The 12,782-nt window shown below is 37.8% G+C and overlaps 1 protein-coding gene across 1 annotated transcript in view; it reads right to left on the bottom strand.

Annotated features, from left to right (window-relative positions):
• LOC124146858 (cubilin-like) overlaps positions 1–12,782 on the bottom strand; it is a 275,948-nt gene that overhangs the window by 167,348 nt on the left and 95,818 nt on the right. The window contains exons 11-17 of the mRNA XM_048385784.1: positions 8,278–8,514; positions 7,692–7,790; positions 6,962–7,195; positions 5,433–5,522; positions 3,381–3,617; positions 2,640–2,738; positions 1,514–1,747 (exon numbers count right to left, since the gene is read on the bottom strand). Of these exons, the coding sequence (XP_048241741.1) occupies positions 1,514–1,747; positions 2,640–2,738; positions 3,381–3,617; positions 5,433–5,522; positions 6,962–7,195; positions 7,692–7,790; positions 8,278–8,514 (1,230 nt within the window). The remainder of the gene's footprint in view (positions 1–1,513; positions 1,748–2,639; positions 2,739–3,380; positions 3,618–5,432; positions 5,523–6,961; positions 7,196–7,691; positions 7,791–8,277; positions 8,515–12,782) is intronic.

Genomic DNA, 12,782 nt, shown 5'->3' on the forward strand with positions numbered 1-12,782 from the left:
AACGGTGTTAGAACCTACACCGAAACGTCGCTCTTAATTGTAATAAAGAAGTTGTCCATCCATAAATTTCTTATCCTTACTTACTTATATGCGTATTTGCGATCGTGCCACGTGGTGTGCTTTACTTTCAACTGTTCCACATAATAGAGACACCATCTGAAGAATAGTGATTGAAAGCCAACGAATAAATCTGATGTCTCAAATAGGTTGGGACCGCCTCCGTGATCTAGTGATAGAGCGTCCGCTCGGAGAGCGGAAGGTCCGGGGATCGATCCCCGGCCGCGTCATACCAAAATACGTTAAAAGAGGGTACTTGTTGTTACCCTGTATGACGCTTGGCATTAAGGGGCTAAAACAAGGACTGGTCGGCTCGGGAGTCAGTATACTGTGTCTGAGTGGGGTATTCATGTTAAAATGCGGCATGGTATCTCAGTGAACAAGCACAATAAATCGGCATCAGTAAAAGCAGCCACACAAACACATACACGTACATGCACGTCGCTATATAAGTGCAATAATCTTGGACGCGACGTTAAACCCAATTTTACCTCACCTCACCTCACCTCACCTCACCTCACCTCACCTCACCTCACAGGTTGGTCGAAACATTCGCTGAATATGCAGGTAGCTGAGGATATGTAAATCACGGTCTTCCCTTGTAAGGTGGCCTAGCTTTGGTTGCTGGTGCTTGTATTTTAAAAGCTCAAAATGTAATATTGATGTGTATGTTGATTAGAATATTTAAGTATTTGTAATGGTTCGTTCTTAGGTCCGAAATTTGTTAAATAAATGTTTTGCTGTCCTTTGTGGCATTTATCAACATAACTGTTCTTGTCACTAAAATGGCCAAGACACTGCGGATGTGGCGTTGCATTTTAACTCACGCACTCACTTGTCGAGAAAATTAGCCGAGGGTGTTTTTGTATCGTAAATTTGATAAATTAGGAATGCAAAGTTTATTCTTACATATGATATTTTTCGATACGGAAGCATGTCGCGGTAATGGTCTCTTTATGATATGATGTCACTCTAAAAATAATGGAAGTTCAAGACATATTGCTATTCATTAAAGTAACTGTTAAAAACGCGTGGGAATGTAAAGCCTGGGTGAACCGCCCAATGTATGATGTAGCACCAAATAACTTGCAGCCATGTTTGTTTTATTTGAGCACCCGTACATCGGGAAACTACTACCCCTTTGGGAACATAATGAAATGATTTGTCAGTAACAACACACCACAACAATAAACAGAGCTTACTAAACGTGTTCACCATTATTTGATAAATACTTGCATACGGGATTACTCACAATAGACCGTTTGCCTATTGAACAATTCACTTTCCGTTTTGAAAGTAAAATATTGTTTAAAACACTAGCATCTCAAAAAACAATTTATCACGCTTTCAGATATATTGATTTCTTTCAACCGTCATCCCTGAAGTTGTAGAAAGAAAGCAAAATAGATTAATTAGTCAAGAAAATCATACAAACAGCATCACTGTTTCTGCTTACAAGTTGTTTTGAAGGGGGTTGAAGTGCATAGTTTTGGTCCGCTATCAATGGTAAACCATCCGAGATCACAGTTAGTGCTGGTTGTGAAGATTAGAGAGACGAAGTCCAGGGTTAGTGTTTGCAACTTCCCGCTGCCTATGACGGTGTTGGTGCAGTTGTTGTAGGTGCAGTTGCAGGAGTAACATGGCGTCGATATCTGTCCCGATGTCGTTAAGTGGGTGGAAGTGCAGGTGTCTGCAACATGGGAGTTAAATGTATGCCAATCGTCTTTCATTTTCCATTTCAATAATCCCCCATCCCTAGAAGTCATCCGCTATATTGACGCCAAAGACGAATTCTCGATTACAATGGAGAAAATTACCACAGTTGAAGTGAGACTAATACATATGATTTTGTTTCATTTTCGTATGTTCTCAAAATCATCACACATGTTAGACAATCGTTAGATCCGAGTAGAATGATCACCATTCTCAAGTTTTTTCATAGCAGTCGTATTGACAACCTTTTAAATATGTGTCTCAAAAACTTAACTTTTATCACCTCCGACCGCTAGTTGGAATCAAGACCAGCAATACTGGTGCCAACAATGTTATAAAGTTCATGCACAGATATATCTGACATATATTCAAATATTTGTATAAACCTACGCGTACACTCACGAATTATCGAGAATGTATCAGTGAGTTTGTTGTTCTTTATCGGAAGCATTAAGTTCAATATCACTCTTTCAGATATACAAGTATTGACATAAGTGTTCAGGTTAGCACCTTTACAGCAAGCGGAGGAGTTTGCTTTCTTTGCATAATACCAAATTCAACAAACGGTAGAACAATCTTTTGGAGCAGACAAAACTTCTCTGATATTGTTTTGGCAATTAATATTTAATTGCATCTCTTGTTTGCTTCAGTAACCGTCCAACAGATTGACAACAATACATAGATTGTACATATACTCATATGACAGCTTGACGTAATCTAGTTACATATAAACTCCCAGTCATGATATATGGTTGAATATATCATACACATATGTAAATGAAATACTCATAATTGTTATGGAGAACAGAAGAGACGATACGTGATTATTACGAATCAATAATGCGTATTAAGGTAAAAAGATAGTGTACCGTGTGCGTCCACGCCAACAGAGTAATGCATTTTAAACCCATAAGTAGCGCTTCTGTAATCACTTCTAAACTTGATGATGAATTTATCCTGGAATGCATCTGAAATAAAAACGGTGCTACAATGATCGTTGCTGGAATTGAATAATCAACGCCATTGCTATCATACGTTAAATTGGTAATTATTTGAGGTTCTTATTCCAAGTTGGATAGACGGAAGCTTGAGGCAAAAAGAACAAGAGTGAAAGCTGTCCACCGTTTTTGTACTTCTTTTCACTCGTGTCATTCGAGGATAAAAAGTAATCATAGACGTAACTCACATACAGATAACAAAGACGTATCGCAAATACCTATAATATAACAGAGAAGAATCACACAGCCATATCGCACAGACGGACACAAAGCCGGATCACACAGGAATATCATACACATGTATCAGACAGACGGTTCACTTACAGGGATCATTCAGATATGTAATTAACACGGATCACAGAGACGTTTCACAGATGCATATCCAACAGATGTATCATACACATGGACGACGCTGACGTACCACACAGACGGATCACATAGCGATATCGCACTCACACAGGTCACACAAACGGATCATACAGTTTGGTCAACTAGATAGGTCACACAGGTGGATTACACATACATACCATAAAACGGATCAGACAAACGGATCATACACTTCTTTTATGCACTGTCTCTTTGTATGTCGTTTCAGATGGATTCAATGCTTACATGTCTTATGGAACGTTGTTTCGTAGCACAGATTAGGGCCATCGTCTATGATGAGCCAGTCGTAGGAACAGTCGGAAACAACTTGCAGGTCAAGCTGAAGCAGGTCTATGGTGATACTCTGGTTCTGCCCATCACCCACGACGACATACGTGCAGGTGAGGTAGTGGTAGGCGGTACCAGGGTAGCCAGGGCTGGTTATCTCCCCCTCACTGGCGGTCAACGTTGTCGAGCAGTTATCTGAGAATGAGAGAAACAGCACGATAACCACTTGTGGTCTTAGCATTTCATGAGGGTAATCACATTTCGAATGACCAAAATCATCAACTTACCTGGCAGCAAAACAATAGTTGTGCTAAATACGCAAGGATTGGTTGCGCTGGTTTATAAAACTTAAATACAAAACAAGGAGTATATGAAATTTGCATTCATTTCCTACGATATGATACCATTATATATATCTCTATCTGATAATATATTGAATCAAATGATTAGTAAGCACATGACTGAAGGGGATAAACGAAGCCATTTTGCAAAAAGAACTTATATATTGAAACCAGTGACATCATTGCAGGGCCGTCTCTCGTTTGATAGAATAATCATGCATATGATTCTACAAAAGAAAGAGAGCTGAGATTGTTTTACGTCAAATTTTCAATTGAACCTGTGGAAAGACTGTTAACATTTTCTCACTGTTCACTAAAACATAATAACTGTACAGATGTAGGTGATTTTGAAACACAACAATAGAAATAGCAGCAACGAAAACTATTTGTATATAAGAAAAGACCATTTGTTACAACACCACGTGAAGCAAAAGCCCAGTGTGCTGTTTTCTTCAAACTGTCAGAAAACTGGTCAACTTGACATGTTTGTACTCACAACTGCTTCAGGAATGCGCTATTTCATTACTAAGAATGTGGATGATTGACACAGCATAAGTGACGAACCATAGAAACGTTACAAAACTAAAATTTGGACAATCCGAATAGTGTTAAAAACAGTTGAGCATTAATCGCTCAATAAACCCCGAAACAACTGGCTGACCAATGCATTTGCTACAGTACCAAGATCTGGAGATTTTGGAAGGACACATCACGGGCCACTGACCAATCTCTCTACCCTGTTGTACTACCGTTTTTGCAAAAGAATCCCCAGGCCTTGTTTCAGCAAGATAACACAAGACCCCATACAAGGTCTAGGCCAGACTTATCATCTGTAGAGCACTTGTGGGGTCACAATAACCGTCAATTAATTCACGACCAGGACACTCTATACAAAGGATGAGTTGACACAACTAACGTCTAACATCTTCTAACATCTTCTGCCCATCGTCAAGTTGGGGCGTGCATTGATGCCCGTATCGGGTATACGCGATATTGACTGACAAGTGTGACATTCTGAAGAGTTAAAGGGAGTTTCATGTGCTGTTTTCAGTCATGACGTTAGTCAGTCAACCGTGCACACAATGCCTTCCTTTTCCCTCTCTTCCATGAGTAAAACTTGTAATGATTTTAACTTCTGTTCTATTTTTAGAAACAAACAAATGTTGATTGGTGTAGTTTCTTTTGTTGGTCAGTTTTCGCCATCACAATAAACTAATTTTATTTATGTATCTGTTTATGCTGTATGAAGTACGCTTAATGGGCATTTCACATCACACTAAATAACTGTTTCGTTCACATCACAGGACAAGCGGGGTCAATAACCTTGCCTAAGGCTACAAAACCGTGACTTGCATGATATGACCTCATTAAAAGTGAGATTTTAAATGATTATTAATAGAAAAGAGTTACAGGCATTCTTTCTCTCATGCACATATCTCTATGCCAAATAGTATGGCTTTGCTCACGAATTACTCTGTGTTGATGAAAATGGCCACACTGCGGTCGATAGTTTGTATTGAGGCTGAACATAGCATGATGGTGGGTGTGGTTATTATTTACATAAACTTTTGAGCTGTGTTGTCTTTTAAAGAAAACAGACTTCTAGTCTTATCTAGTCCCTTAGTTCTTACCAGAAGCATGTATTTCAAACCAAGTACACAAACTCTACCTTCAACAACGTAGTTAGCAACAAATCCAACAGAGTTGACAGATCGACCTCCACCTTTGGTCACTATATCTACACTGCCAAAAAATGCATCTGAAACAAGACAAGTTTTGGTTATTTTTCTTGAACATCAAATTTGATAGCGCTGGGCACAATAGTCTTAGGCAAAAATTACGTCTTAGTGGGATAGAAGATCTTGTTTTTATATGGTTTGAACGTTATTAAAAAAAATATACCAATGCACCGTAATAATATACTGCCACATATATAACATAAAATCTGTGCTCGCTCGCGGGACCGTATTTATGTTATGCACAGAAGATAGTTATCATATAATGGGTAAGTTTGATGACGAGGTAAAGTCAACTGATGAAAACAGTATCCTTTTGGTTGATATGACAATAAAGTTGCACATAAAAGGTGAGGAAGATACGACTTTCAGTTTTTCAAAACAAAATGATGCTGCCACTGTCTATCAGCGATCGAGTCAGAATTAACCATCGGGGATCTGGAAAAATTACTCGAATAACTGTTGTCATTATCAAATAATTGTCTATGATACTGACATTGAGTGTTTGATAGGGACGCAGCTGGGGCATTTTTACAAGTTTTTTACCTTTGAAGATCTAAATTTAAAGATATAAATCTAGCGCCGTAGCAGGATCAGTTTCCATATATATGCGTTTAGACCTCTGGTGATTGGGGTCATTCACCCACTTTAAAAAAGGCGGATTTGGCCGAAATCTGTCCTAAAAGTTAGTTTGTTTCATTTTAGCTGTTGGCGTCTTAATGGGTTCCATGGCATTACGACAGCCCAGACAAACATACTTGACGTCGCACAAACTACAGCAGCTTCCCTTTGGTAGAAGGCAATAACACAAGTGGGTGGAATGATGGATTGCCGCAAAAGAAAATAACACGTGTAGGCAATTGCCGCTTTGCATATATATATATAATTGTCAACACGTGTTATCATTATCCGAGGGTGTTGTAAATATTGTATTATTTTATTCCCAATATATTATATTTTCTAGATGAACAAAAAATCTCTCTATCGTATAATGTTATTCTGAGAATTAAACTTCAAGACATATTGCTTTTTATAATAGTAAGTTTAGGAGCCGCGAAGGAATGTAAAACCTGGGTAAACTGCTTCATGTATGACATACATCAAGTGCTAACTGATTTGCAGCCATGTCGGTTTTCATTAGTACTCACACAACGGGAAATCATCACTTTGGTAACATTGTAGAATAGTTTGTGAGCCACATTGCTGCACAGAGCTTACTAAGTGTTCACCATATTTGTTAAATACTTGTATTGGATATGTCTTAAAATAGGCAGTTTGCCTTTTGACCAATGCACTTTTCGTTTTTGAAAATATAATATTGTTTAAACCACTGTCATCTAAAAAACAATAAGTCACACTTTCAGATATATTGATTCCTTACAACAGTCACCTCTCAAGCTGAAGAAAGAAATATATGTATTTTTAAGAAAATCATACAGACGGCATCATTGTTTCCGCTTACATGTCCTTTTAAAGGGTGTTGAGGTGCATATTTTTGGTCCGCCATTAATGGTAAACCACCCGAGATCACAGTTTGCTCTGGTCGTGAAGTTGAGAGAGACGAAGTCCAGGGTCAGTATTTGCAACTTCCCGCTGCCTATGACGGTGTTGGTGAAAGCGTTGTTGGTGCAGTTGCAGGAGTAACATGGCGTCGATATCTGTCCAGATGTCGTAAAGTGGGTGGAAGTGCAGTTGTCTGCAACATGGGGTTTAAATGTATGCCAATCGTCTTTCATTCTCGGTCTCATCAATCCCCAATCCCACGAAATTGAATACAACGTTAGTTATTCGCACGACTGACGTCAAAGAAGAACGACTGATTACAATGAAGAAGGTGACCATAGTTCAAGTAATTAAGACACATGATATAGTTAAGCTTCCATAATGATTACATACATGATAGACAATCGTTAAGGTCGATGACAAATGTTTAGCATAATAAACCAATTTGAAAGCATTTTGACTACCTTTAAGATATTTGCATATGTTTGATTGCTCTTCATGTTCAAAAGAGGAAAGTATGACCTAAAATTCATATGCATATTTAGTAGGTTCTAGTTATATATGATATGACAGTTATCATTTATGGTTCAATGTATCATAAAAGTATTTTTGATGAAACACTTGTAATTGTTATGGAGAACAGGACACACGAATCAATAAATGCCTATTAACGTAATGACATTGTGTACCGTGTGCGTCCATGCCAATGGAGTAATGGATTTTAAACCCTCTACTAGTGCTTCTGTAATCAGTTCTAAACTTGATGATGAATCTATCCTGGAAGACATCTGAAACGAAAACGTTACTATAATGGTCGTGATGGAGATGGAGATATGATCAACATGTTAGCATAAAGTACAATGGTAAAGAGTCGAGTCTCCTACTTCAAGTTGTATAGACGTTTGCTTGAGGCAAAACGAACTAAAGGTGAAAGTTGTCCCTCGCTTTTGAACAATAAACACATCGCCTTCGATTTCTATTCACACGTGTCATTTGAGGACTAAACGTTATCACACAGACATATCGCAGTGACAGATCACACAGACGAATCTCATGGACGTACTACACAGACGGATCATATGCACGTATCACACTTACGATTCACACACACGGATCACCTAGCGATATCCCGATATCATATGGGTCTTGCAGTCGGTTCACACAGACGGATCACACAGACTGATCACACAGCCATGTCACAGTCACACGGGTCGCACACATGGATTTCATGTAGCTCTCACTTTGTATTTCGTTTCAGATGGAGTCAGTGCTTACATATCTTATGGAATGCTGCAGTTGAACATAGTCGTGGACCATCGTCTATAACAAGCCAGTCCAAGTTACAGTCGGAAGCAACTTCCAGGTCCAGCTGAACCAGATCAATGGTGATGTTCTGGTGCTGCCCATCGCCCCTGACGACATACGTGCAGTTGAGGTAACTGTAGGGGATGCCAGGGTAGCCAGGACTGGTTATCTCACCCTCACTGGCGGTCAAAGTCGTCGAGCAGGTATCTGACAATGCGAGAAAACAGCCAATAACCACGTGCGGTCAAAGCATTCCCTGATCATATAACGATCTACCAGAATGCATTATTATCTTAACCTCACAGTAACATATAAGTTATACTGAGACCACGATGATTGTTTGTGTTGATTTATAATTGTGACATGTATAACATGGACTATTCATATGTTTGTAAGATATTCATTCTCTACGATATGATACCATCATTCTCATTCTCACTCTGTTGAACACATAGACAACGAAAAGGGGAGTAGTCAGTACCAACTTGAAGGGGATTACCAGGGCCATTTAGCTCAAAACAATGACATCATTTCATGGTCCTCTCTCATTTGATAGAATACATATACATAAATAAGGACTAAAAGAAAAAATCCATGTCACAAACTTTCAGTCGACTTTTGGACTTTTAGCTTTACTTCATAACTGACAAATGGCCAGATTGAATTACTTTTATTTATGTTTGGCTTTCATTATGTTTTCTTAATCGTCATACACATAAAGCATATTTAGGGTCGTGCGGAATCGCTCATCATTATGAACCAATCCAATAGCGATCGTATTGCCAACCTTTAACAAATTTATACGTATTTGATTGTTCTTCCAGTTCAGAAGGGGAGCTTGTAAACTTTTTTTTTTTTTCACGAAACCACAAAGCTTGATTCTCATTTCAGGTTTCAACAACTTATCTGTTTTAATTTTACCGGTAGTTTGACTTATAATACTCCATACTGAACCCTGCAATGCTATAAGGATATTCATACTCAGATATATTTGTCACGAGTCTTTACCGGAAGTGATAAGGTCAACGTCACTCTTCGAGATATAGTTGAATCAACTTTGACTTTCTCTAATATTGTTCCAGTCATAATTGCACTCCGATTTTCTTCAATAACCTTTCCATTCTTATCCTACACTCAAGTTGAACAGAAATAGTAAAATAGAATAGGCAAACATCATGGACAGTAAATATAAACGTTTAGCTGGTTGACATAATCTAGGTACATGTACATATATAGTGTACATTGATTGAATGTATCATACAAATGTGGAACGAATTACTTGTACTTGTAATCCTTATTGAAAACATTATATGCTATGATAAATGATTAGGGATTTAGGGTTTGGGAGTGTCTATGTATGTGTGTGTGTGTTGAGGGGTGGCTTTTTTTAATGCGATGTTTTTTCTTCTTCACATAAAGACATCTGAGGTTGTTTACGTCACATTTCAAACTAAACCTGTGAAAAGACTGTTATAATTTTCTCACTGTTTACTAAAATATCATGTACAGATGTAGTGATTTTAAAACAGAACAATGAAAATAGCAGCAAAATATAACATTTATGATAATAACACAATATAAAAGACAATTTTAGCCTAGTGTGCAGTTTTCTTCCAATTCTCAGAAAACTGGTCAATGTGACATATTTGTACTCGCAATGCTGGAGTAATGCAATTTTCAATTACTAAAATTGTGGATGATGGACATGAAAAGCATAACTGACGAACAAAAAAACCCGTTACCAAACTGCAATGTGAACACACTCAGAATAGTGCCCAAACATTACCAGAGTATGCACGTGCAACAGTACCCAAGTTGCTGCACTTGCAGCATGCCAACCACCAAAGATATGGATATGTTAGGAACGATATAAATTTCCTTAACACCCACATGGTTGGACAGTAACAATAAACAGGCTATGATTAACACTACAGCAGAGAGAGCAAGCCGTTGGTACGATACAAGAAGGAGCAACGCATGACCAGGCTGCAAGGAGTTTTGGCTGTAGCTGAATGACAGTCACCAGGTGGACGGCCTGTGAGAGGCAGGAGTAGAGGTAGCGGACCTCCTGTCACCATCACCAAAGAAAACGTTACACACGTATCCTCAATATCAGGAATCGTATTATCGTCGTTTTATAAACAAACCAAAAAACGCCCCCTATACCCTAGAAATCAAATAGTGCACCCTTTATTACGTTTGCGTCCATGAGCCCTCTTCTAATGACGCTGTGATCAGTTTTAAAAATATTGTTCTATTCAACATGATGCTATTTTATCATTTAGGGGGAATCCATATGTACAAAGAGCATGAACAATACCTTAACTAAGCTTGATATTGTTGTTTAATGTTCCGTTCTTACCAAAAGTATGTATTCGAAAGCAAGTACACAAACTCTACCTTCAACAACGTAGTTGACAACAAATCCAGCACAAGAGTCTACGGATCGATTTCCACCACGAGTCACAATATCTACACTGCCAAAAAATGCATCTGAAACAAGACAAGTCTGGGTTAGTATAAATATCACCTCAACTTTGATAAAGTTGGGCATAAAGGCCTTACCTATGACTTCCGTCTTAGTGGGACAGGGGACTCTCTTTTTAAAAGGGCTTTAAAGCTATTTACAAATGTAAAACAATGTACTGTAATATACAGGTATACATCTTATAGAAAAAGCTGTGCTTCGTTTGTGTACCACAGATGGTAATTGTAGTATTCATAAATGATAGGTATCATATACTTGATGAGTTTCACAATGAGATAAAGACAATGGATAAAAAAGGTGTCCGTTTGGTTTTTATACCAATAACGATGAACATATAAAAGGTCAGGAAGGTAATACTTTCAGTGTTTGCCAAAAAACATTGGGCCGCCCTTGTTTATCAGCGATCGAGTTAGAATTAACCATCGAAGATCTGGATGGACAAATTACTCGAATGATTGTAATCATTATCAAACAATAGTCTGAGATACAAAAAATCAGAGTTTAATGGAGACGTAGCTGTAGTATTTTACACGTTTTGGCGACTTTAAAGATATAAAGTAAGCGAGGACACCAGCGCCGTAAAATGATCACTTCCCATAGTCCCAGTTCTTTTTCCCTACTTTAAAACAGTTGTATGTGGTCGAAATATGTCTGAAATGTTACTTTGTTTCATTTTGTCACTGTGTGGACATCTTACTGCATTTCGTAACGTTATGACAAGACCGACAAACAAACTTGCCAACTCACAGACTACAGTAGCTTCCCTTAATTTCGAAATATATAATTTTTAATGACACTGGCTACACATTTCTAACTGCACATAATCTTTGTCTTTTTAATACAATAATTACGATAAAAATGTAAGCAGTAACAATTGTAGAAACTTTTTTTAGAACATATGGAACACGATTTTACCAGATTATTCAGTGTATACTTTTACTAAATTGCATTAACCTGAATTGTCGTTTTAATCGTTTTTTTCGACTGATAGTTGTGGCTTTATTATTTATTCCAGTGTTCAACGTACATACGATCACATACGATTTCTACACTAAGGTATTATTCGATAGTTGCTATTTATCAGATACACTGAATTTGAGAATAAGTGAATTTTTACCATTACAATTTATATAACGTCAATGCCAGAGATTAACCAGTACTCGTCTCGATTGTCAGACACATTCTATTGAGTGTAAAAGGCAAAACAGCGTTGGAAATTATGTGAATGGATCACTGTCGATCAATGATCAATGATCAATGATCATTGCATGAGCAATTACACATCGGAAAACCACCACTAAGGTAATATTATACAATAGTTTATGAGCCAGTAAACGGCACATCAATGAACAGAGCTTTCTAAAAGCATTGATCATTATTTAATAAATATTTGTTTTGCAGACTTAACTATTGACGAATCCAGTTTTCGTTTTCGAAAATATACTATTGTTTAAACCAGTAGCATCTCAAATAACAATTAGTCACACTTTCAGAAGTATTGATTCGCTTCAGAAGTCACCTCTGAAGTTGTAGAAAGAAAGCAACGTAGAAAATCATACAGATTCTACTAACAGGATTTTGTGAAAGGGATTGAAGGGCATATCCTTGGCCCACCATCTATTGCTAACCATCCGAGATCGCAGTTAGCACTGGTCGTGAAGTTGAGAGAGACAAAGTCCAGGGTCAGTATTTGCAACTTTCCGTTGCCTATGATGGTGTTGGTGCAGTTGTTGTAGGTACAGTTGCAGGAGTAACATGGCGTCGATATCTGTCCAAATGTCTTTAAGTTGATGGAAGTGCAGTTGTCTGCAACATGGGGTTAAATGTATGTCAATCATCTCTTACGACGTAAATCGTTATAACGCAGTAAATTGTAATAAACTGTGGTAAAATATAACACTGCGGTAAATTGTAATAAACACTGTGGCAAATTGTAATAAACGTTGCGGTAAATTGTAATGAAATATTATTCATTTGCAAATATACA

The sequence above is a fragment of the Haliotis rufescens genome, unplaced genomic scaffold, assembly GCF_023055435.1.
Source record: "Haliotis rufescens isolate VD_foot unplaced genomic scaffold, xgHalRufe1.0.p SCAF_6, whole genome shotgun sequence".
NCBI classification, from domain to species: domain Eukaryota; kingdom Metazoa; phylum Mollusca; class Gastropoda; order Lepetellida; family Haliotidae; genus Haliotis; species Haliotis rufescens.